We start from the raw sequence: 26,560 nt of genomic DNA on the forward strand, positions 1-26,560 counted from the left end.
TTCTCTGAATAGCAAACTGGATCATTTCATGATCACTGTCCCCTAGCCTCCCTTGTACTAGCACCTTCCCCACCAGGTCATCCCCAGAGGCTAACACCAGATTCAGTATGGCGTTTTCTCTAGTGGGGACGTGTACCTCCTGCATGAGGTGTAGGTCCTGTACGCATGTCAGGAACCTTCATGAGTGGCTAGACCTGGCCGACTGCTCCTCCCAGTTGATGTCATTTGCCTTCTGTGGCAAAGGAAACCAGTGTTCCTCAATTTTCATGGCAGCCTTTAATGCTCTTGAGACTTGCTATGCCTCCTCAATCTCTTTTTCTCCAAACTAAGTAGATCGAGTTCCCTTAGCTTTTTTATGGCTTGCTTTTCTCGCCTCTATCATTTTTGTCACTTGTCTCTGGATCATCTCCATCCTTAAATGAAGAGCCCAAAACTGGACACAGAACTCCAGCAGAGGCCTAACTGGCACTGAGCTCAGTGGTGCTAGCACCTTCTGTACCTTGCATACATGCAGCCTTCAGCCCCTTTTTCTTTTCCCTAAATCCTCAGAGCTGCCAGGAGGTAAACACCACCAAAAGGCAGTTGAAACAGGTTTAGGAGGATTCTACTGATCAGGGATAGCTGGCATGGGCTGTATTCTGATGTAGCAGGAATGACTCCTGAGGGTGGCTGAACAAATCCTGCCCCACTCCAGCTCATCAGAGTACCCCACTCACTACTTTGCCTGTAACACCTTCATGTAATCTTTATGGGCATTTTTACATGAGGTGCCAGGGGGTGAGGGCTTTAATTAGCCAGAACTTTTAATTAAAAGTGCCCAAGCATCATGTGCATCAGCATCCCCTGCACTGAAAAATGGCAGTGAGGCACTTTGAAGCAAAGCTCATCGAACAAGTTTTAGTTTGAAGCACCCTACTACCATTTTTCAGCAGGGGGACACTAATACACATGATACCAGAGTCTGTTTATTTCCACGCTGCAGCAGACTTAATTAATTGAGTGTGTTCTGACATGCTGGATTTCCAGCACATTGGAGCTGGCTCCCTGCACATGTATAGGGCCATGTGCAGACGAAACAAGAGGCGTGTGTGCACAACACTTTAAAAACGGGCTAAATGCTTTTGCACTGCTGTAACTGTGTCAATGGTTGCACACCTCGATGGCATATTGCACATTAATTCCAGCTGCTGTAGGAAATTCAGCGGCATAATGCGCCTTAAATGACTCGGGGTGCAGCAAATTGAAACTCCTTCAAGGAGTTTTAGTTTGCTGCCTCTACAGTCGCGAAGCAAAGCACCAGGCTCTGAGCTCCACACCTCTGCAGAAAGCCCTGCAGGCAGCCTGGCAGCAACCTGGGAAAGCAGCTCTGCCCAACAAAAGCAGTGAGCCTGTTCTCCCATCCCCCCCACCCCAGAGCCTGCCTGAGCTTTTTGTGGGCCCAGTTTTTCCCCCCACAGCTGTGGTGCCTCCCTGGGACCGCCCAAGCCAGGGACCTGCAGGCAGATGCCAAGTGGGGTGGCGGTGGGGGTGGGGGGGCTGCCACTGCTGTGGAGGGAAGCATCAGCCCCTCCTGTGGCCCAGGGACCGCTCCACCCACCAGCAGCTCACCCTCCCCTCCCTGCCACCACAGAGGCAGGTAAGTCAGCAGCAGGGTGTGCACAACACAGGGGTTTAAATCAGCCCTAAACTGAAGCAGTGTTTTTTAAAACCCACTGCTTCAATTTAGGGCCCCCATTTAGTCTACACATGCCCTAGGAGCCCATTGTTTCTTTGGGAAGCTTCCCCAGAGTCCTAGAGTGAGCAGGAGCAGACTGCACTCAGCCTAGCATCACTCACTTCAGCCCCAGTACAAAACACCTTACTGGCTGCCTCCCGTGATCTTCTCCTCCCCACACGACCCCCTTTAAGCCACCCTGAACCTCACACTTAAAACAAAAACCCATACCAACCAGTCTCTAATGGTCTTAAACCCCACCTTGGGTCTCTACATTACTGCAAGACCCTGGCCCTCAATCAGCTGGCTCACTACCAGTTTTCAGAGTACCTTTCCAGGCCTTCAGCTTCCCCACCACAACAGCTTGCACTGACAAGGGCTTCTCTCCTCAGGGCTCAGGAGCTGGGCTTATATTCCCTTGCACCCCATCCCTTCCAGTTACATGTTCTCAACCTCACACAATGGTTTATTCTAAGCCTCATAATCAGTCTGGTCCCACTGCACCAGTTCTACTCTTCATTACTTATTGCAATTCAGCGTGCTCCCAAGTAAGAGCCTTGTGGCTCCTGTCTTTATGCTCCTTCAGCTGCATTATTTCTAGCAGCTAGCTCTGCCCATTATGTTGCTCGTCTGTCCTCTGAAAGCAACAGAGATTATATATTTGATCACACCCTCCCCAGCTTCCAATGGAAAGGGAGCAAGAGCAGCTTTATACTACAAAAATGGGAAATCTCAAGCTTTCCCCATAGACCAGTTTTCAATCCTCAGAGGCAAGCAGCAAAATGTGTTGATTAGCAACTCAGGACACTGTAGTCAGGCTGACCTCCTTGATACATGCTCATTAGTGGTTACTCTAAAGAGGAGTTTGAACTGTTTACTGCAATATTTTTCCTATATAACATTCCCCTGAACAGAACACACAGCCTATTTTTGCAAGGCCCCAAGAGAGATAAACTTGCCATGCAGCATGCGTAAGAGCAGAGGTCTGGCATCTGCATGCTGGGGCTAGGGGCTGCCAGGCAGAGGCCAATTTGGTATGGTGGCTTCCAGGCCATATGGCCCAATCTGGCATACCAGCACCAGGGCCACACAACACAGAGGGCTCTATATGGATTGCCAGCTCAGCGACTACACAACCTGATGGTGCCTGATCCAGCATGCAGACTCCAGCTGCATGCCAAATCTGGCCCTGTACACCAACACTGAAGCCAGTACTCTAGCTCCAAACCAACCCTTTTGGTGTAAGGGGCAGTGGGTAGGAAAGAGAGAGTGGTGGCAGCTTTAATTGCTGTGGCTCCCAGAGCGTCACAGCAATTCATACTGCCACCACTCCACCACCACCAGTGTCCAGGCCCACTGGGAGTCTTTTTCCTTGCATAAAATGTGCACTTCAATGTCCCACAGATGGTTTGGGGAGAAGGCGCAGGTTATATACAAGAAAATGCAGTAATAATGAATTAATTCTGAGAAAACCCTTATCCACACTTTTCATTACAGTCAACAAAAAGCCAGAAGAAATAGTCCCATGAAGGCTGGAGTAGGCTACCAGAAACTTCAACTAGGCATCAGGGATTAAAGCAGGGAAATCCATTAAAGCAGAAAAACACATGCCAAGTGGCAAAGTTATGCCACTTTGGGTGAGGATCATCTTTGGCTGGTGTTAGGCAGCTCATGTTGCATTAACATCAGTCTGACCCCAATTTGCAGCCCTCCAGCATCCCAGAATGCATTGCTCCCAGCACCCTACTCCCGGTTGATGGTTGATCCACCCTCCCAAACTCTACTGTGCTAAGGGGTGGTACTGCCCATGGGCAGGCAGGGCCAGGGCTGCTGCAACAGCCTCTCTGTACAGTACAGCAGCCCCAAGCCCAGAAAATAAATGGCAGCAGAGCTGCCCTGAGGCTCCATGCTCCCATTACCCCAACTCCCCTCCTGGCAGCTGCAGCTCTATCAGTGCAGAGCTGCAGCTAGCAGGTGGAGGGGCTAGGGGGAGCATGGAGCCAATGGAAGGGGGAGAAGCAATCTCTACCCTCCCACTGCCCCAGCCCCCACCTCCTGGTGACTGTGGTTCCATGATCATAGGATTGGGGCAGCAGGAGCACAGAGCATGCTCCTCTTCCTCCCGCTGGCTCCACGCTCCCACCAGGCTAACCCCCACCCCATGGCTGCAGCTCTGTGCTGAGAGGGGAAGCTGGAGCTTGAAGCTTGCTTCTCCCTGTGCTGGTGTCTCTATGCTCTATCTCCCTTACCAGTGTGAAACCACAGCCATCTAGAGGGGGGTTAGTGGGGCGGGATCATGGAACTGTGGGGCAGCTACGTAGCCATCTGCCTGCTTGGGGTGCTGTGCTGCAAAGGGGAGTGCAGCCCCAAACTGACTGGCAGGAGCCACAAGGGAACAGTACAAAGATATTTGGTCCTCCCAGGAGTAGGAAACACTTGTTAGCAATAAAAACCACCAATTTGCCAGAGATTGAAACCCCCTCCATGGGGTTACACACGTAGGATCAGCTGTCCATCTCTCATCTTGCAGAACACCCCCTCAGTGGCCCAGCGCAACAAACTGACCCACATTTTGTTGTAAAGTGAAGTGTCCAAATTCAAGTGTCACATACCAGAGATAGAGTTTCAGTAACCTTATGCCCCTTTCAGTTTTCCCCCAGCACAGGTGGTCCCTTTCTCCTCACCAGCTTCCCAGAGCTATAAATTAAGCCTGTGTGTCCTGGCTCCAGCTCTCCTGCTCTAACCCTCACATTCATCTGAGTGCTGGGATACAACCCAAGCATCCCAGCTCTTAGCCACAGCCCTGCTCGCCAGCCCTCTAGCAGCAAGTCAGAGCTGTGGAGGTCAGAGATGGTATTAAACTTTAACATGCAACTTCTCAGAGCATGTTCTAAGTTTAATACCACATAACACGTGTGAATTGTAACATGTAACAACACCCATACAGACTAACTTCAGAAAGGAAAAATAGTATCTGCTCCTCTCATTTCTACTCAGTAGAGGTTTACCCACCACAAGAACATCAAGAACAGATGAGAACTGATGGCTCATGGCAAGGCTCTCTACTCTACCCACTTACTGTAAAAAGGATTTTGGCTCCATCTACGCAAGCAAAATTATCTGTTGCTAACAACTGTTGTCATTTGATAGTAAGCGATTTCCTATAGCTAAAGAGGAGTTATTTCCTCATTTAGCTGAGACAAAGGCATTCACATCACCATTAAAGGAAAGACTTCCTAGACAGAAGCATTCTGTTTGGATCAGAAATAAGAGAGAAAAAAGTGAATGCTGTCCCAAAACCTCTCTTTCTCTTGTCCTGCTGCTGGTGATCAAGACAGGTTGGTAGTTTCATAAGTTACCAGGGATGTCAAGGCAGCCTGCTGCCCAATTAGTATTACATATCCCCACTTGTGCCTGATCCAGAGATCACAAATGTTGTTTCAGTTCCAAACACAGGGCTCAGTCCTTTCCTTCTATTCATAGATTCCCAAACGCATCTAAGCTCATGATGGTAAGACTAGAAAAAACTAGAAAGAGGGGCTAAGAATTTTGCTAGGTTGATACTGGTTTACTATATTTTTTAGGAATGTCTTTTTATGATGTGTGTTCTTGTCTGCTAGGACAATTTGTGGTGCTGGCATATCTCAATATTAAAACGTCCCAACAATAAGGGATAGGAGCCTAATTTCAGGTATCCACATTTAGCAAAAAAATTACTTAGATTTCCAACTCAAATGTGAGATTTCCACCACTGCTAGATTCTGTAACAAGCCTCTCAATCACACCTTCCAGTCCCACAGGTCACTTTCCAAAAACTGGGGGCCAGGTGAAGCATTAGTAGGCTTGGGGAATCATCTCCCATATTGTTTGCGTGCTCCCATTTGAAGTGTTAATAAAAGCACTATAAGAACACTTGATGTGCATGACCCCAGAGGTAGCATGCCACTGTTTGTGATAGCTTGGATGGGCAAAGAATTAAAAAGAAAAAAGAAGTAGAAGACACTGTGCACTGCCACAAAAGATACTTCAGTTATCACTGCCAATGGGGTCTTCTCCTTGCCAGTCTTGCAGTATTCCTCTGATATTAGATCCATACTTTATATAAAACAGGGGACCACACACGCAGCATTATTAACCTTGTAGACCTCCAAGAAGGTGAAGAATAGCCTCCCCTACTGATAACAGCTCCAGCACAACTGAAGCATCATTTCAACTGCTTAGTGCTAGGAAAAAGAAATTGAGTATGTGACAGACTGAGCCTTACCTGGTTTACATGCGTGTTCCACTGCCCTCTACTGATCAAATGTCTTAGGTGCATATCCAGATTCCTTAAACTGGCTGAGATAAGGGAGGTGCTCTGTCTCCCTCAGGCACAGGCTTGTATTTCTGAAGCTGTATCCGTCACATTTTTTACCACACTGTCCCTTTGATGTTCTGCTTGTGTTTGTGGATATTATTTTGAGCCAGAACCAATACTGTTCACCATTCAACCATTCAAAGTGCTAACTTTTGGGAAGAATTAACTGTAGCCCCAGGCAATTTTAAGATTAACTGCTAGGTGTTACATGGAATTAAAGTGCAGGAAAAAAGCAAGATAGCAGTCTAACATAATTTGAGAGTGTGCTGTCAAGTGGCGTATCATATTATTGCTTCATTGCTTTCATTTGCTGAATGTTAATTATGGAAAAAAACCTTCCTGTTGTTTGTTTTACAAAACATGAAGTTAGAAAACGAAACATTTGTGATTCTGCTGCCAGAATGCAGTGGTCATAAAGCCTGCATAGGATTTCCAAGGAGAATCACCCCAGTATATGGGTGGATTTATTATAGTATTGGAGGCAAGTGATTAAAGTAGGCTTAAAGATGAAGAGCTCTGATCACCAGACAGGCTTACAGCAGTGTCATTTAATAAAAAAAAGCTGTTTCATTAAGCATCTGAACAGCCAAGTTCAGTAGCTCAGATGACGGCATTGCACCTCTGGCAGCAAATAAGAGTAATACACATAGTCACCTAGTGTAAAAGTACAAAGAAGCCCTAGGGAAGGAGTCCTTATACAGCAGGAGATTGGTTGGTGGGGAGGACATGGCAAAGTGGCATAAAATACACAGGATGCAAATGGTGCATAGTGCACAAATGTAGAGGACATACCCAATGCCACCACTTACATGCAAGCTTAAATTGTCATACATTGTCTCCTAAAAGGGAAAAATGGCCTGGACCATAAATTGAAAGCTTGAAAGGAGTGTATTTCTCACAAGGTATTTTCTAGCGGAACACAAAAAGCATGTTGCTCTCTGTTAAAGTCTTTATTCTACATAAAAGAAACTCACTTCTCTTCCTAAATTTAAACATATACAGAGTGAAATTCAGACTTTAAATGTTAGGCGTTTCCAAATTTCTTTTAGAGAACGATCCTAGCAAACCCTGCTGGTAGAGGAGCACCAACTCTCAACAAATGATGGAATCCCTTTGCCCCAAGACAGAAACCCAGACACAGAATTGTTGGTCTCTTTAAATCCCAACACACAGCTTGAACCAGAAAGATGGTGCAGCGAGCAAAGAGAAAGGTGGAGAAGAAGGAATGGTAATTAAGCTTTGAATATAGGGAAAATTTACTTACCCAAACAGACCAGCCTTGAGATCACAAGGGAGAACAGAAGGCTACTGGCAGCGAAGTAACACTTCATGGTTCCTGTTAGACAAGAAAAAAAAGTCAAAGTCTAGTCACACATTATAGTAATGACAATGCAAATAAAGTTACCATGAACCCAAACAGGAAGTCAAAATGTATTAGCTGAACAGCATAAAACATAGCCACTCTTTTAATACCTGCCTCTTATGTAGCACTTGTCATTAATAGATCTAAAAGTGGTTTAGAGAGTAGGAAACCTGCAAATGCTTTACCCTTCAACCCACACAAAGAATGTGGAAATAAGGGAAGAAATACAGTTCTTTAGCCACCGAATACTTGGAGTATCCCTTTAAAATACTCTGACAGATGGTGCTGCCCATTCCATGATGACTACACACACAGCCTAAGAAGCTGACAAAAGCTGGCCAGTGCTTGGACACAGGACTCAGAAAGAGCTCTCCTTGTTGGCAGAAGAATCTATAATCCAAGAGCAGTGCCACTCAGGTCAGCAGGCGACTGAATTATGCAGCTTCAAAGAAATTAGAGCTGCACATGACCTACATAAGATTATCTTGCCCATGACTCTGGCTAACTAGGCTGGTACTCACCAGGGGAACATTCTTGTAAATGAAAGGTTACATGTCTCAAGTGATGGGTTTTTTACTATGCCCTTTGGGAGATTTTTCCCTCCACCACTGAATACATCTCATTGTTAGCAAAGATTTTTGTAAATGCCCAGGCTTAATTTTCCTTTGCTCAGCGTACATTACTTTTATTTTCAGCCTCATGATTTATTCTAAACAATTCGCCTGCCTTGGCTTTAATTGCATCATACTAAGACATCGTGGTTACCTTAATCATTCTTAGTCTAACTTATATTCAGCTTTTAACCTTGCCTCATTAATTATTCTTTAGTAGTTTGCTCCTTTTCTTTTAATTTTCTTCCTACTTCTTGGAATCTTCCTGGTATTTGTTGAGGTGATCAGAAGCAGCGCATCATTTTACCAGAGCCAGATCAAGTGATAACCACTATTCTGTTCCATGTAATCCAGAGTTTTAAATATGCCGTCACACCACATTGCAAGTGGCTATCTAATTTGCTGTCAGATGAGATTGTCAAATCATTACTTTCCTAGTTTGTCCTTTCAGCTGAATATCTGTCCCCTAGATAGAAATAAGAAAGAAAATAAAGGATGCCTTTACCACTTTTAAATGCTTTAATCCAAACAGAAGGCATCCAGCAAAATAAATATTTGTGTAACTTCATGACTATATGTTATAAGTTTATATGCAAGGAAAGACCTAACCTGCCATCCCACCCCCAGGCAAATGAATACCAGATGTGGCAATCAAAGGGTTAAAGTTAGTGGATCAGATTCCTCCCTGGTGCAATTTCATGAAGCCAATGGAGAGACAGCAGGGATGAATTTGTTCCATGATAATTACAGTGCAACACTGTCTCACAGTTAAGGCATTAGCCTTTCATCTCTGGAAACAAGGGTTAGATGACTGCTTCTGTCACCAATCAAATGAGACTGATGATTTCTTTTTAGTTTCCACTAGATGTCTGCTTACATTTTAAGACTCTTGCCATAAATTTTACATAACTGGTACTTCCTCTTTAGAAAAGGTATCTACAAATACCGGGCTGGAGCAATGGGGTGCTGCATGTGAAGATTAGCAAAAGACTGAGAGCACTGAAATACTAGGTAAAAATCAACAGCATTGGCAATGCTGAGTGAGAACCCAGGACTGGCAGAGCAGTGAACAATGAACATCAAGATTAAGCTGTGTTGGCAGAACTGTCTGGGAGACCACAACTAAAATCTCTAAAAATTCGCCAAAATTTCAAAGTACAATGCAAAAAACAACAGACAGAACATATGAGCACACCCAAAGCTCTTGAACACCAGCAATGCTGTGAAATAGTTATGAGCTGGAAGAACAGCTTGAGTATATTAACATGCAAATCAATACTCCAACACCCCACTTAGTTTCTACAATTGCCCAGGCTAGTATTAACAGAGCACATGGAGTCTTACCACAGAAAAAGAATGAAATACGGCAATAGATATGTATAGAATGGTCAAATGCTTACTACAGTTTTCAGATTAATAAAATAAGAGGCATTTGAAACCGTGCTTAAAAAAAAACCAAAAATAATACCCCAAAGCCTAAAAAGACAAGAAATTCCTATTTTAAAACGGAATCAAAATACAACTTAAGTTATGATTAATGGCTTAGTCTAAAATATATGTCCCAAAGCCAAGTATAAATTATGTACATGCACACATGCTTGCTATATGTATACACAGTATACATAGCTTTAAAAAACAGAAATGATCGAGTCATTTTGATTGTATCCCTTGTCATCTCCACCCCATGTCATGACACCTTCATTTGTTGTGATCACTCATTGCATCTCATCTAGAACCTCAAATCCTGCTCCTGCAAAACAATATGAGAAGGCAGATTTCTAAGTCTGTTTGATAGTCCAGCAGAAAATCTGCACTAATGGTAAGAATCCTACTGTGAGGGATCACAAACCTTGGGTTTTTTGCAACAGGAATTAATTTTTCTGATTTGTCTCTAAAGTCCTTTTCACTTTCTGGATTCTTTAAGACACATTCTAAACCACTACGAATAAACATCGCTTCATAGTTTATGCCAGAGCAATATCAGTTGGCAATCTGGCCCAACTACTAGAGATTGGTTTAAAGAGCATATGTAGGGATGAGAACACATGACAGTTGCCCACTTGGCTGACACATAGGGAGGGCTGGACACAGGCATGAACAAACCAGGTGGATGCCTGGGGCCCAGTCAGAAAGGGGACCCAAAGATAGCAATTTTATTATTATTATCATCATCATCATCTCTGGCAAAGCAGGGCCCGGTACTAAAAGTCTGCCTGGGGCTGCCAGGAGTCTAGGTATGGTGCTGCATGTAGGAGACTGAACCAAGGACCTCCAGAGCTAGAAAGCAAAAGCTGCTCTACTTTGGAGCTAAAGAGCCACAGCTCAGTAGGAGCTGTTGCCAGTAATAAATCATACCCTTAGCCCACCAGCACAGAAGGGCATTCATAATATATTCACTAGTGGGTTACATACACAATAAAACTTCACAATAGACCTGGTGAACACCAGGAGCAAATGAGAAAAACAATGCATCCTGCATAAAGTGTTAAGGCAGGTACAACTCCCATCTGAGCAGGTAAACAGGAAGATCAGATCACAGTTCAACAGCTTATATATTTGCTATCATGTGGAACTTCTCTCAAATCCTAGCCCAGAACTGGATATCAGCATTGGGTTTGCACTTCCCTGCTGCATGCAGACTGTTCAATATGCCTACAAATATAGCTTTGTATACTATTAAGATTACTTGGTGGGGGTTATCATGCTGACGTGGAAGGGTTATAAAAGTCTCCCTCCTGCTTTAAACCTGAGAAGACTGTCATATCTGCACAGGAACAGGACACAAAGCTCTATTTGACTGCAGTTTTTTCTAGCTAAAAGAGAAGCTAGAAAAGGATCCAGTATTTTTAATGCCTTAAACCCAAGTTGTAAGAAATGAAGAGAGAAAAACAAGATTATGAATATCTTAAAACTCTCTCTGGATTGGAAGTGGCCCTTGAGCATTCCTACTCAATAGGAAAGAGTCTGAAAAAAATATCTGTCTCACATACGCTGAGCCACAGGGTACCCCACTACTCCCCTCACAAAGCCACATCACAGGAAGAAGTAGAGGTGCCAATCCTAGGAAGAAGTTAGGAAAAATGGAATGGTTTCTGCCCCATATGAAAGGAATTTTGGATGCTAATATTAATTCAAAAGGGGAAGCAAAGCTCTCAGTGAATCCATTCCCACTTGCATGGTATTTCTGGTGTCCTCATAATTCACCAGATTCAAGCCATCTCTAACATAAAGATACTCCCCACACATGTAAACACAAAACTTAACCCCCATCAGCCTGCTTACTGTTTTTCCTACAGCTCGCCATGGCCAACTCCAACTGGCTGTCCATTATTCTTATTCTTATTATCACGGCCTGACATAAACAATCCAGAAGTTCCCTCTTCAAGCAAGGAGTCAAGTAACAAAACCCCAAGCTAGATGTTCACTGGCATCCTCTGATGCCAGTTGGATAAAAGTGGGAAAAAACTTTAAAATACTTTAAAATAATATAGAGAATATTAAGCTGGGCCTTTTCCCCAACAATATTCTTTTCATGAAGGATTTGGCAGAGAAATATGAATTGTAGAAAGAATTTAACATCATCTCTGCATGGGTCATTAGAAGGAACTTTGCGTCTAAAAAGCACAAAGGTTCTCCTCTTCAAACTAAAGGATGAGGTTCCAGAAATTGTGTTCTTTAAATCAATCAAGTTAGGAGAGGGCCATTATATCATAGCATCAGTCCACTGTGTTATGTGATTTTTTTATACAAAGACTAGTTATCTGATCACTTCCTATTTGGAGGCCCTCCTCTGTGTTGTGTTCTAAAGGTGTACAACTCAATTCTCAGTGACACCCATTCCTTTACACTTGCTAACCCACATCTCCAAAAGAGACGCAACATGACAAGGGAAGGGCCAACTCATGGACTTATCCCCTCACCTTCTTTTCCTTTCAGTCATTCCTACTTCTGCAACATTGTTTTATATTGTACCTTTCCATCAAGCAGGGTGGCCATCCTGCACCATGGGTGCCACAAGTGGCACAGGTAGCCTCTGTGTGTGGCACATGGCAGATTGGCGAGGGAACATGCAGCACAGTGCCAGACAGGACAGGGAGCAGAAAGCAGAGCATGTGATCAGGCACAGAGCAGGGGACAGGAAGCAGAAAGCAAAGCAACAGCTTGGTCAGGAAGCAAAGAACAGGGAGCAGGAAGCTGAGCAGCAGATCAGATAAGGGAAAGAGATTGGAGTGGCACTTTGGGCGAGTCCAGGGATAATTTATGGTATGCCTGTCAAGAGATTGCCATAGAGGATTGCAAATCTTTTCTTGCAGCTTGTGCAACCCTTTAACTAATGGATGTCTTTTAGGCTTGCCTCAGTGTATAAGCTATTTCTGTATTTGCTTCAAAGCTCTGTAATTTGGAGCTGAGCCAATGCAGAAGAACAGTGATAAACCAGAGTTTTTAAAATGGACTACAACTTCATGCTAAGTTGCATTGGTTTATTGGTTCTCCTGCTCAGAGAGAGTTCATCAGGCACATGCTCCAGTTTTCTGTACACTCACTGTAAATTAGTCAAGGTAAAATTGGCAACAATTGTGGAGGAGCTGCCAGCATTTCACCTAGAAGAATTATGGACTTCAGCAGAAATTCACCCGCTTACACCCAGCCAGATTTGGTGTTCTGTGTATAGTTTTCAGGCTGGTAAATGTCATCTTATAAGTCTGTGCACCTGTATTGGTTATTTTAAATGCACTGCTGGGGCATTTCCGCAAGTGAACAGTTATCATACATACAAAATATCCTTAATTGCCTTAGTTAGAACAGCAGCAGTTTCTGCATCGTCTGTGCCCTGTTGGCAGCTATGAAGAAACATTTGGGCTGCTGCTGGCATTTTTATAATCCCAAACCCACAATCCCTTACTTCCCTTCCCCCACCTGGTCTTCTCTTTCCCAAATGTCACTGCAATATTTGTGTCTGTAATTTACAGTGTCAGTCTCTCCATTTGCTCTGTGCTGTTCCAAGAGCATAAAGAAGAAATGAAAGTGTAAATCAAAGTGTCTCTCAAACAGCTTTTGTGTAAAGAGCTGCTCACTAAAAACCTCCCTCTTCCCTAACTAGTGTCTCCTGATTCACATCAAGCAAGTAACTAGCCTCTGTTCCACACCCTTTTCCCTTCCTCCATTCACAGGATAATTGCAGCTGGAACACAACAGCTGGGGCTACCTACTAATGTCATTCACTTCCTCTCAGCAAAGACAAAGAAGATCACCAGCAACCCAGTAGGGATCAGAGTGTGCACATGTGGCATTCATCCACCTGTCAAAAAGGCTTCTTCTGCTATAGCTTTCTGACTGCCACCAATTCAGTGTTTTTCCACCTCACAGCTGGTTCTCTGTTTACTCTATTTCCATACTCTTTGCTCCTGAATGAAAAAAATATATATTTCCCAATGTTTTCAATTAGCCCATGAACTCTTTCTTCTCAATGAGGATATGAAAGATGCCCTAAAACATTGAGTAAGAAGATCTCAAAATGAGGAGACACATCAGTAATGATGACCACAAAGAATCCAGTGTGGCATTATGCAGGACCTGATTCTTTGATATTTAGAGATGGTCACATATAGGACTGTGATCAACCAACAGGACTCTTAGACAGATGAATAAAAGGCAACTCCTTAATGAGCTCTATCATGTTTTCTAATCCATTTCAAAATTGTTCAGAGCTCTATTCTGTCTTTCAACATGTGCAGGCAACTCTAATGCCTTAGAGGTGTAAAGTATCTCCTACGAATGCAAACTCTGGATCTACCTTGCCACTCCAACTTCTATCTATAAATAGGTCAATCTATAAATAGGTCAAACAAATGCACCTTAACACCTTCACACTTATGACAAACTGTTCTGCAATCTGATTCAGATTTCAGAGCAAAGGACATCACATGACTTCTAGAACTCACAGGGGCATTCCCCTCAAATAACAGCAGTCCAGAGCTCCCATATGGAAAACTGGTCAGTGCATTAAGGGAGTGCCTTATGGCTAGATAAAGCTTTGGCTGGGGTGATCTAGTTGGGGATGGTCCTGCTTTGAGCAGGGGGTTGGACTAGATGGCCTCCTGCCAACCCTAGTTTTTTAGGATTCTATGATCCTAAAATACACAGCCATTTCACTACAGGAGAGTCAAATCTAGACGCCAATGAGTGATTTACTTTTTACCAAGGTTTGTCTGGAGATGTGTTTCTACTTGTAAGAATTAATTTACATAGTCCTACCTGGTGGTTCAAAAATAAGAAAAGTTTGCAGGAGCTAAATTCAGGTTGAATCCTACTGAGAACATGCAGGCAAAGCTAGTCCAAGCAGCAGAACTAGTGACCCCATTGAAAATTCCTGCCCAATGTCTCTCAGTAAATACAAACTGTGAACAAGAAAGTAGCAGCCAACAGCAACTTCTTAACCTTCACTAACTTCTAGAGAGGTCCAAATGCATTTGGATCCAACTGCATGAGAAAGCTGTAGATACAGATAAAGCCTGGGGAACCTGCTGCTGCTACATGAACGTGGATCCAGTTCACACCTCAGCTGATTTTTGTCAACATTTAAACTGAATACTTTTCACACTTCTCTGTACCCATTGTACTGTTACATCCAATCCCTACCCTCCCCAAATTGCACACCTATTCCAAGCACAAATATTCTGGTCTTGCTCAATCTGTAGCAGTAGCTCCTGCGCAACAACTCATCATACCTTTCTAGCTCAGCCTACAAAATACATTTTAAAGAAACAAGAGTAAAGTTTTAAAGAAATTCAAATTGGCATGAGCAATATGCAAATCATAATTCCTAAAAATAACCAATTGCCATACAGGGTAATCAGAAGTAAATTGATATTGATAAATAAGCTTTTCTTCCTCACAGTAGGTGGTTTATTTTAATCTAATGAGTTTTATATTTTTCCAAGCTTTCAGATTCCATGATGAAGAGCCGTCTGTGCCGGAATTATGGACTGCTTTGAAATATTGTAATTTTATGGCTCATTTTGTCAGGACTCTTGAAAATGAGATTTGTTCCCAGTGAAAAATTTTGCCTTCTTTTTTTATTCCCTGTGGTGAAAAGAAAAAAAAATCCCTTGTTAAATAAATATAGGCCAATGTATCTGTAGGCATTTGGAGCAAGTGTAAAACACATGGGAACGAGAGAAGATATACAGAGAAACAAGTATGGCTATCTTTTCTTGGAAAGCAAAAAGTATTACCATTTTTGTGAATGATGAGGAGGGAAAAAATGTTCAAACACATAAATCCTAGTCTCTCAGTTTCCAAGTCTGAAGATCTATGCATCTTTTGCTACAGTCTCTCTCTTGGATAGAACACATGGCAAATGTTTTCACAAAAGAAGTAGGATCCCCTGGATACATTGAGCTGAATGACCCAGGTAATGGACAGTGTAACCACTACTAAAATTATCACAACATGCCTGAGGGCTTAGGGAAAAAGAATAGCTCTTCTGGGGGCTATACTGCAAGAACTCTCCTACTGAATTGTACATGGTAAAATGTGAGGACACTGCTAAAGCAAAGACCATCAGCAATCTACCCTTAACTCATGAAATACAAGCACATCCTTATGTAAGGTATGGCCCATACAGAGTCGGATCTAGTGGCAGTACAGGCAGCTCCACATATCAGAAGAAGAAAAAAAGGCACACATTCTGAATGTTTTTCTGAACTCTCTTTTCTGTCTTCTTAATAGGTTAAATCAAGGTGGGTACAGGGAAATAGACATCTTCCTTCCCTCCTCCCCATCACGGGAAAAAGGAAGATGAAGAAAGGTTCGAAGAGACTGTCTCACTGGAACCTGCAGGGCAAAAACAGTACCAGATACAAAACATACCGGGTAATTTTTTTTTTTTTTTTTAAATTCTGGATGAGGAACATTAAAGAATTTTGTAAGTTCACTTTAACTTTGCTGATGTACACTCTGAAAAAGGTCAAAAACATTTTGTCTTGAAACAAAATACTTTAGCTTTCCAATTCTAGATAGGCATGCTATCATTTCAAAATTTCCTTCCATTTCATTAAAAAATAACATCTTTTTAAAAGCCCAAAACCAAAGTGAAAGGAAGTGTTTCATCTGACACTAAATGGGTTTGACTTTTCAATTTACAAAAACAAAAACATCTGGAAAAATTTGATTTTGGACCAAACTGAGTATTTTCCCCCAGTTTCTTTGGAATTAGTAGAAAAAACACAAAAATCCATTATTTTCACACTTCTTCATATGACCACTAGCTTCAAGGGTGGGCATGCAAATAGAAAACCAAAGCTTCCATCAAGGCATTTTTCTTGGTAACATGATGTTACCAAAGGCAAAATTAGTCTTGTTCTTTTCTCTCCCAATCCATACTCTAATTTTAAGAGGGAAATGGGAGTATGCAGGAAAAAACTTCTTCCTCCCCGAGGAAGGTGACTCCTAACAGTAATCTAATAAAACCTAGAAGATATTATGATTATTTTTATTGTATTAGTGCCTACACTTATATCAAGGATGTGATCCCCATTTGCCAAGCTCAATGTTACCACAGCATATCTGCTAATAAACATTTGCAATATGCAAAGTATAGGGATATTCACACCATGTCGTGCTTTGTCATTTTAGACAAGTGCAGGACAAAGCACATCAAACCACGGCAGCACAGCACTGTCTAAGTAATTTCACATTTCTTTGAGAGCTCCAAGTTACTGCAGCTAGGACTCCTGTAGCGGAAGATGCACCTCAGATAGCTCTGAGGCAATGCAGCAAGCAGTGCAGAGATAGGGCACACCTATTACTGGCCTTCGTACACTTACAAAACCCCATTACTTTAAAAAAGGACAGACACTCTCACAGGCACAGAGATAAACACATGGAAGATGGAAGAAGTCAGAACGTACAAGCTCAGTCTGCATACATCGTATAACGACTGCAAAATTCTACAGAAGTCAAAGGAAGACTCTCCAGGCCCCTGGGGCAGGGGCAGATTCCTCCCTGCGCTGCACCCTTTTGATTCCTGCTCTACTCAATGCTGACAATAAGCTGCCCAGCAAGGATAGCCACATTTTTATTCAAGCAGAGTTGAGGGAGTCAATTGACTTCATGGTTCATTATCATCTACTCGAGTCCTACTAATCTCCTTATTCCATAGGTCAGTGGTGCTCAACCTTTTTCCCCAGGTTGAGGAATGGGGCCAGATGGAATGGGCAGTGCTCTGCTTGTTTGTAGACCAGATCCAGCCAGTGGTCCCAATCCGGCGCAGCATGCACCGTCCAGCCACATGGAGGAGGAGAGTGGGCAACCTGACCCCACAGGGGAAGGGGGTTTGGTTTGGCCCTGCAGGAGGAGGAACGGGGTGTGTCCCAGACCCAGCCAGCCCTGTGGGGTTGGGGAAAAGAGGGTGTGGGCCAGCCCTGCAGTGGAGGAAGGAGCATGGCCCAGCCCCAATCCAGGACCACAGGTGTGGCCTGGCCCCAACCCTGCCCTGCGGGGGGGGGGAAAGGAGGGGGAAGAAGGGGGCATATGACTCCATGGAAGGAGTAGGGGGCATGGCCGACCCCATGGGGGAGAGGAAAGATTGGCAGCTCAACCTGGCCCCTGGCCAGCCATGCGGGTCTTGGAATTTGGCAGGGGAAAGGTGGCCATATTAATGTCCACCATTCCCACACCACCAAATTTCCTGACCCATAAGAAGCCCTTTGAGCCATATGTGATGGCTCTATGGGCTGCATTTAGCCCACAGGTCATAGGTGTTTATAAACCTTCCTCTTTCACTAATCATGCTATCCTTTCTTCTACTATATCCTGTCTATTATCCCCTCCTGATATTGCTTCATTGCTCATCCCCTAGTATTCTACTACCTAGGAACCTGCACCTGTTCCTAGGGAATTCAAACCACCACAAATTACAGACGGGAGGGGAGGGCCAGGATGCAGGCAAACTAGGGTCTGCAGTGGCACAGCAGTCAGAATCAGGTAAGAGTTGCAAAAGGGAGGCAAAAGGTACATTACTGCTGTGACATTTTTGTGTATTATTCATTGCAGCAGATGGAGACTGAATCAGCAACAGAATGAGGGTAGCACAAAGATTGGCATAAGTAGATCCCATGGGGCTGGTTGCCCCAGGTGTGGACACTGCAAGTGCCCAAAGAAGTCCTCCAACCCCAAATGTTTGTTTCTGTACATTGAGGTGTGGAAAGCAGTAGAGGCCTGCTACAGACATCATGTGAGAAAAGGCAGCAGTGAAGGAGGGGTGGGTACAGAGAGAAATGTTTGAGAGGGGCTGAATCAGTGGTCATTGGCACGACGGGGATTTTGGGGGAGAAGAGAGTCTGTGGGATAGAGGGGTCTGAGGGTCATATGAGGGTTTGGGGCTGTGGGAGTGAAATAGGGTGTAGGCAGGGCTGTCCCTGGGGGGCGGTGCGGATCAGGGCAACTGCCCCGGGCCCCGCACTTTGGGGGCTGGGCGGAGCAGCCACAGCAAGTTTGTGCCACCACCATTGCTTGCTTTGAGTCCAGCCACTCACTCCCCGCTCCACAGCTGACAGCAGCGGCTGCTTCTTCAGGTCCCAGATGGGGCCCCGCATGGACTGATTTGCCCTGGGGCCCCACGCCTGGCTTGGGTGGGCTCTGGGTGTAGGGGAGGGAAGAGAGCACTGCCAGATTTAGGCTCAAACTACATTTTAGGGCCTCACAATATGAGGGGCCTTTAAAAAAAAAAAAAAAGGGAACATTGTTCCACTATGACAAAAATATACATATATATGCCTCCACAACTATTATTCATATTAAGTTCATACATTTGTGCAGAAATAACAATAATTCATCCTAAAATTTCATGAAAATCCATTTTCATGGATTATTTTTATCATATTGGGCCTCTTAAACTGGACATAGTTTAGGGCCTCAGCATGTCATAACCTGGCACTGGAAGACAGCCTGTGGAACAGAGGGGTGCGAGAGGCATATGGGGTTTGAGATGAAGAGGGATTCTGGGTGAGGAGGGCCCAGGGATGTGAGGGACTTCATTGAAGTTTGGGTGCTTAAGAGGGGTAGGGGACAGCTGAGTGGAGTATGAAGCAGATAAGGGGTAAGGGGTGCTGAAGCATGATGGGGATGGGTCTGTAAAGGGTGAAGTAAGGTGTCAGAGTAGGATTTAGTGGGGCACGAAGCAGGGGGAGGGGTCTGATGGGGTTTGCAGCCCAATGGGATGGGACGGTGCATGGGAGATATGTGGGATAACAGGAAACAAAAGTGGAACCAAAGGCTTTTGTGGTGGCAGAGGCAATGTATAAAGGGCAGTGAGGGACATCTGGGGGACATGGTAGAATGTCTGAGGGACCTGCATGTTGGGGTGCAGGGAACAGTTCTGTCTACGGCTGGGCTGGAAGGTAACAGCTGTACTCCAAGCACCAGGGCTAGGGACAGACCTTCAAAAACCCAAAGCCTTAATTGATTCAACCTTTGCGGGTTAGTCTAACCCACCTAAGCTGAACTGGTTTGTAACTGGACAGACATGCTCTCTGGACTGAGGCACATGCCAGTAGTTGCTCAGGCCAGGTGCTGGGGGGTGTTAGAGCAGGCGGCCAACCCAGGCTGAGTTGGCCAGGACAGGGTTTAGTTACCCCTCCCTGTGCCACCAACAGGAACCAGAGCAAGGTCTGCCCAGTGCTCACCGCTTACTGCTGCAGCACCAGGCACCGTGGCCCCGAGGCAGAAGCAAGGAGGAAGGAGAGTCAGTTTCCCCTGTACCCTGACTGGCAGCCATGACTGATCAGTCTTCAATCACCCAATCGGCAAAACAATACCCTCTCCCCACATTATTTCAAAGTTCTTAAATAGCGTAGGGGCTGACCAGTTAATTACCTCCAAAAGCCCAAACAGTCACTGTCCTGTTTGCCTGTCCTAGTGAAATTGAAGAGACGGCCATTTTTCAGCATTAGCTAGCACACCACATTCTGGCTATGGTCCCTACTGTGGTGGAGAGGAGGAAGGGATGCTTAAGCATGGAGTGGGAGCGGAGCCAGCAGACCCTGCTATGCCTGCAAATCTGTGCTGAGCTCCAGCCAGGGAGCAGAGGGGAGAGGCCAGCCCTACTGTGCTGCAGAGAGCTCCACCCAGCCCAGGAAGCATGCCGGATGCTGAAGGACTCTGATACAACTTAAATCAGCAAGGAGTCTTGCATAAACCAGTTTGAGCCAAATCAGTTAACTCTGATATTACATTCAACCAGGTTTATCTCAAACTCGTTTCAGCCATTTTCAAATTGGTTTATATGTGCCGAACATCTATTCTGTTAGGTTTAAACCAGTTTCTGATCACTTAAATTGATTTATGTGCAATGTGTGTCCCTAGCCATAGTGTTGCCTTAGTTTTAAGCACAGAGAAATAATTTCACTGCTTCCAGAATACTTAGGCTCTGGTTTGGAATCTGCATTATTAGGAGGGAGAATAGAACAGGAATATCATCAGTTTCAGATCAGAAAGGCTGTGCATTGGCGGAGGGGAGGGGATTACCATATACTCTACTTGTTTAGAGCATGTCTGACTGCTAGAATCAGTCTTCAATTATTAAATAATAGATTTGAGAGCCAAACAGCACATTCTGTAGTAAAAAATAGTTTCTGTTAGGGCTAGACATTTACAAGCATCAGAACCCAACCTCTACTTTAAAACACTTCCAAACTCCTTTGTTTCCTCACCCCACCTCCTCTTCCTCCCCCATCCAAAACAAAACAAACTACCCATACCAAACTCCTTCTGAAGTCCACCTTTGTGCAAAAAAAGCCAAAACAGATACAGACAGCAGCTCAGGATCAGACTGATTTTTATGCTCAGGATTTCCCAGTTCTTTTCTAGCTCTCTCTACTCCAATTCCAGTTGTAATGTTTACATGTCTAAACAACAAATGTCATTACTTCTTTTCATTCCTGCAGTGGCTGGAGCTCTGGGCTGAAAGGACGAATCTCAGAAAAGCCAGAGGTGCTCCAGGAGCACAGCTCACACTAGGCAGCCTCTGCTGCAAAAGCTCTCAGCCCATTTCTCTTTCCATCCAAATCAAGAGTGTCCTTGCTGGTTTTGCACAAAGCTCACTTAACTCTTAGTGAGAGGCACTTCACTGCAACAGACTTTTCCAAGGCCCACTAGCTGTTCAAGCTAATGAAAGTGATGCTTTGCCTGATATAGTAACAGCATACTGTGGCTAATCACTTGGTAGTTGAAGCCTGTTAAAAATTGAGGGGTAAGGAGAGAATGGAAGGGGCTACTAGAAAAATCAGTTAGTTCATGAATTACCTATCATTCTTTCAGACAAGCACAGGTAATGGGCAGGGGGAAACTCCTATAAATACTTGTCTCAAAATTAACCATTTGTTACCATTACATAAAACTTATTCAATATTCCGTGGTTAGCCAGCTCCAGCAGACTCACTTGTGCAACATACCTAATCAACTGCTGATGACCCATTAAATTGTCTAGTAAAAGTTTTTCTGTATTTCTTTTCCCATGATTGCAATATACTAAGATTTTTGTATAGCATATTCTGTTCCCTCATCAGCCTCATTCATTCCCCTGATTCCTTCATTTATAGCACACTCCAGGGGAACCACAATTAACTTGTTTATTAGGCCAAACACATGCCCCCAGCACCCCCCTCCCTTTGGAGGATGGGGGGTGATAGTGGTAGACAAAGCCATTGTGTTAAAACATAAAAACAACTTGAAACTTCAGCTTTTGTTTAAGTTTGAGAGGCAAGTTAACTTTTCCTTGTATTCCCCTCCTGCCTCTGAAACATCAGTTCCAGTCACAGGAGAAACTGCCCTTGTAAGATTTGTAGCCTGATTCTGCAAGCTTAAGAGGAGGTTTTGATTCATAGTTTACATTCATGTCTGACCTTCTGGGACCTTGTCCAAGGATGCGACTCATACAGTGCACTCCTACAGCAGCCTCCTCTAGTCAGCTTGACTGAACCAAATGGAGAGTTCTGCCACTGCTCAGTGGCTGGCCAAGTCCCTGCCCTGCTATGTTGGGTTAGTATTTAAACTTGCAATAGATTTTTAATTTTTAAAATTCACTTTCTTCTTTGTTTCAAACTCCTGATCATGAATAGGGGTTTACATAGTTTGTTACAGCACCAGATACTTGCTCATCACTATTGAATAGATGCAGAAGGCAAGTTTCTCTTAATTTGCAAGATTGAAACTGGAGCACTGAAAGCTCCTCAGGGCAGGGACCATAACCCCCTGGTTGAGAACCTCCCTGCACCTGCTGTAATAGAGCTGAGCACACTATTATGGAAGAAAGCAAGTGATGGAAAGACTACAACAAAGGTGTATGGCATTTAATTGAAAAAAAATGATTCTTTCAAATTGGCAATGCTTGGCAGTGGTTCAGGTTTCTGTGGCAAGAACCTACCACCCTTTGCCCACAGAATCAAAGATTATTATGCTAAAGCCAGGCTCATAAACATCTCCTTAAAACCATCGTAGCATGCATATGTTAGTTCCCTCAACATAACTCTGGCAATTCTTTCTTATCCTCCCTGCCCACATCGCAATTTCCAGAAATGTTACATACACCAAGAAACTCCCCTGCCACCTATACTAGGGAAGCACCTGTCACCCACCACCTGTGTGCAGCAGCACCTGGTGCTCGGGGTGGCTTGCTGCAGGCCAGGGGCATGGGCAGTTGTGGGGGGAATCAACAGACCGCTGCAGCCCTAGCTAGCATGGCCCCACAGCCCAGGGGCCAAGGCAGCGACTGGCCTGCAGCAGGCCACCTCCCTCTCCTGGCTGCAATGGTAGAGGGAACCATCGCAGTGCACAGACATGAGGCACCTGTCACGTGCCACCTGCTTGCTGGACACTTGGGGTGGGCTGCAATGGGCCAGTCACTACCTACATCCTTGAGCTGCAGGGCCACCAAACTGCAGTGGTCTATTGTCTCCCCCTGCCACTGTCCACACTAGCCTGCCCTGAGTGCCCAGTGCTGCTGCATGTAGGCAGCAGGTGACTTTTTCTTCACCTGCGCCTGCTGCAATAGTTCACTCTGCCTCTGGCGCCGAGGGGGCGGGGAGCTGCCCTGCAGCTGCAGCCTGCCTGCAAACCATGGCCCCTGTGTGGGGCTGGCAGGCGCTGACCCCTTCTTAGGCTGTGCTACCACAGCAGAAGGTGTAATTAGTGAAGTCAGGCTCAGTAACTAGCCTCAGCCCTCCCCCTCCCTGCAGCCAGGTTACGTCCCCTCTCCCTGCCTTCTCCCTGTGACCCACTGGCTTTTCCTCAGAGGGACTTGACCAAAGGTGCCATATTGTTTCCTCCACCACTGCTGCCTGCAATTGGGGCGGTGGGGAGGGATTAAACCCACCCTTCCCCTCAGGCTACTGGCGTCTCACTGCCATGGCCCTGGGTGAACTTTCAATGGGGGAAAATTAAACCCCTGCTTTCCCTCAGGCTACCAGGGTCTGACCCCACCCCTGCTCCTGCCACTGAAGCAGCAAGGGGGTGGGGGCACTGGGGATGCCTGGCAAGGGTTGCTGCCCCTCTCCCAGGCAGTCCTGGCTGCATTCCAGAGCAGGGTATCCCACCACCACCCTTCTCAGCCAGCCAGAGCAGTGACAGTGCTCCAGCTATGGAAAGGAGGGACAGCACCAACCCTGCTTGGCTGGAACAGACAGTCCAGCCCAGGGCTGCAGAGCATGCTGGGATGCTGGAGGACTGTGATTTAACTTCAGCTAGGAAGGGGTCTGGGGCAGAAGTTGCCTAAACCAGTTTTGACCATTTTGAAATGGGTTTATGTGCACCGAACTTCTATTCTGTTACAGGTTTAAACCAGTTTCTGATCACTTAAACTGGTTTGTGTGTAACTTCTGTCCCTAGCCTTAGAGCCCGTTTCTGTATCAGCATGCTTGCTCTCCCCAGAGAGATCTTAAATTGCGTTCCAATAATCCTGGATGATTTATAGCATGTGAAAGTGGGTGTGTGTATGAAATTTCTTTTAGACCAGTTAGCTTCAATATATCAAGTGTAGGAAACAGAAGCAAGTGACCCAGGATTACAGCAGACCAGTCTATCAGCAGTGTAATGGAAAAAGATGATGCATATAATAAAAGCTCAGTATCGCCATTACTAGCTCAAAGCTACCAGGGAGACTTTGCCTGTTGTAACAAAGGCTTCTCCTCTAAGCCCCCTACTACTGTGTGGGTACAGATCACACATAATAGCAATCTGGTCTGTTGTGCAACCCACCATTGCTTTTCTGCTCCACATGGAGCACCTGCAACATCTGGGTTTGTCCTTTATTTTCCTGAACTAGTTAATCTGGGAGTCCCCGTGTTCTCTGCAGTGTGAAATCAACAGTGGAAACGGTACTCTTACCAAATCAACAGCATTCACTAGTTTTACACAAAGCGCACTCGCTGAAATAACAATGTTTCCTCCCCTATGCAAGACAAGAAAAAAGTATTACTCAAGTTAAGAGAAGAGAAGGAAAAAAAAAAGAAAAATCAAAGAAAATAGAGTAGAACAGTAACTGGCAAAGTAGTCTGTCCAAGTCAGCCTGACACCTTAGCCCGGGAAGTCTGCTGCTTCCCGATGGGCCCGCATCCGAGACATTGTGGAGAAAATCCCTACGCCCCTCCAGCCCACAGACCACTATCCCATGCTCCTTATTCATGTAAGCACCAATGACACATCTCGGAGTGCTCCCAACTGGGTCGTAAGGTGCTACAGGGATTTGGGAGCGGGGCTAAAGGGTGGGGGGGCACAGGTAGTGTTCTCTTCGATCCTCCCAGTCTCAGGGTATGAGCTGAAGAGGGAGAGGAGTATCCAGATAGTTAACCAAAGACTGCGGCGCTGGTGTCATCGGGAAGGCTTTGGCTTCCATGACCACAGCCCACTCTTTGATGAGACAGGCAGTGAGCTGCTGGGAAGAGATGGCCTCCACCTCTCTCCCCTCTTCTCAGCCAGACTGGCTGACCTGCTCCACCAGGCTTTAAACTAAGCCCGCTGGGGGATGGGGGGAATACCGCCACTGCTGGCCCGCTTAGCAACCATTGCAAAGCCAGCAGGCCAAGGCACTTAAGGGAGTTCACCCCTGCCCCAGCCCTGGTACAATTTGTGGGCAAGGCAAGAGACCCCAAGGGTACACTTGCCTGCCCGTACACAAATGCCAGGAGCTTGGGGAATAAGCAGGACAAACTTGTCCTCCTGCTTAACACAAATAATTACGATGTCATAGAGATAACGGAGACCTGGTGGGACTCTACCCATGACTGGACTATGGGTATAGATGGCTATACCCTGTACAGGAGGGATCAAGTAGATAAAAGGGGCAGGGGTGTAGCTCTTTATGTTAAGGAAAGCTACATGTCCCTGCAAGCTGATGTTGGCGACCAGGGTGGATCACTTGAGACCCTCTGGGTTAAAATCTGTGGGGAACACAGCACGGGGGACACAACAGTGGGCGTCTACTACAGACCTCCCACCCAAAGTCCTGAGCTTGACCAGGAGTTCACCCAGGAACTGGCTGAGGCCGCATGCTCCAGGACTGTGGTTGTCATGGGTGACTTCAATTACCTGGAAATCTCGTGGGAGGGTCACTCAGCAAAATCCGTGTAGTCGCAAAGCTTCCTATCGTGCATGGATGACCTCTACCTGACTTAAGAAGTCTATGGGCCAACAAGAAGCAAAGCGCTGCTCGACCTGGTACTAGCTACAGGGGATGACCTAATCGGTGACCTAGTGATCAATGGGAAGCTGGGTGACAGCGACCACAAGCTGATCACCTTCACCATCCGCCATAAAGCTGGCAAGTCAGTCAGCAACTCAGAAGTCCTTGACTTCAGGAGAGCTGACTTTGACAAGCTTAGGAGGCTTGTCAGTGAGGCCCTAAGGAACCACGACCCCAGGGGTAGAGGAGTTCAGGAAGAGTGGTTGCTCCTCAAGGGACTGATCCTCAACGCACAAGCTAATGTTATTCCATCTTGGAGGAAAGGCAGCAAGAGGGCACAGCAGCCCCCCTGGCCCTCCAGGGATCTTGCAGACCTCCTAATGCTAAAAAGAAAGGCCTACAAAGGATGGGATTAATTTCCAAGGAGGAATATTCTGCACTGGTACAGTCCTGCAGGGAGCAAACCAAGAAAGCCAAGGCTACAGCTGAACTCCAACTATCTTCGAGCATCAAGGACAATAAGAAGTCCTTTTTCAGATATGTGGGGAGCCGGAGGAAAAGCAAGGGCGACACTGGACCCCTGCTGAACCAGATGGGATATCTGACAACTGATGCCCAGGAAAAAGCCAACCTATTAAATGGGTACTTTGCGTCAGTCTTTCATCAGTCCCATGGGATGCCCATGCCAACCACGAGGCAGAGAGGTTCGAGTGAGGGAGATCCCCTGCCTTCCATTAATGCTGACCTTGTGAAGGAACACCTTGAGAGGCTGGATACCTTCAAGTCAGCCGGCCTTGACAATCTACACCCCAGGGTACTCAAGGAGCTGGCAAGCATC

General features: G+C 45.4%; 1 protein-coding gene across 1 annotated transcript in view; it reads right to left on the minus strand.

Moving 5' to 3' along the window:
• CDH23 (cadherin related 23) overlaps positions 1–26,560 on the minus strand; it is a 556,494-nt gene that overhangs the window by 518,971 nt on the left and 10,963 nt on the right. The window contains exon 2 of the mRNA XM_019538542.1: positions 7,336–7,407. Coding sequence (XP_019394087.1) covers positions 7,336–7,407 — 72 coding nt within the window. The remainder of the gene's footprint in view (positions 1–7,335; positions 7,408–26,560) is intronic.

The sequence above is a fragment of the Crocodylus porosus genome, unplaced genomic scaffold (genome assembly GCF_001723895.1).
Source record: "Crocodylus porosus isolate Cpor-Errol unplaced genomic scaffold, CroPor_comp1, whole genome shotgun sequence".
In the NCBI taxonomy this organism is placed as follows: domain Eukaryota; kingdom Metazoa; phylum Chordata; order Crocodylia; family Crocodylidae; genus Crocodylus; species Crocodylus porosus.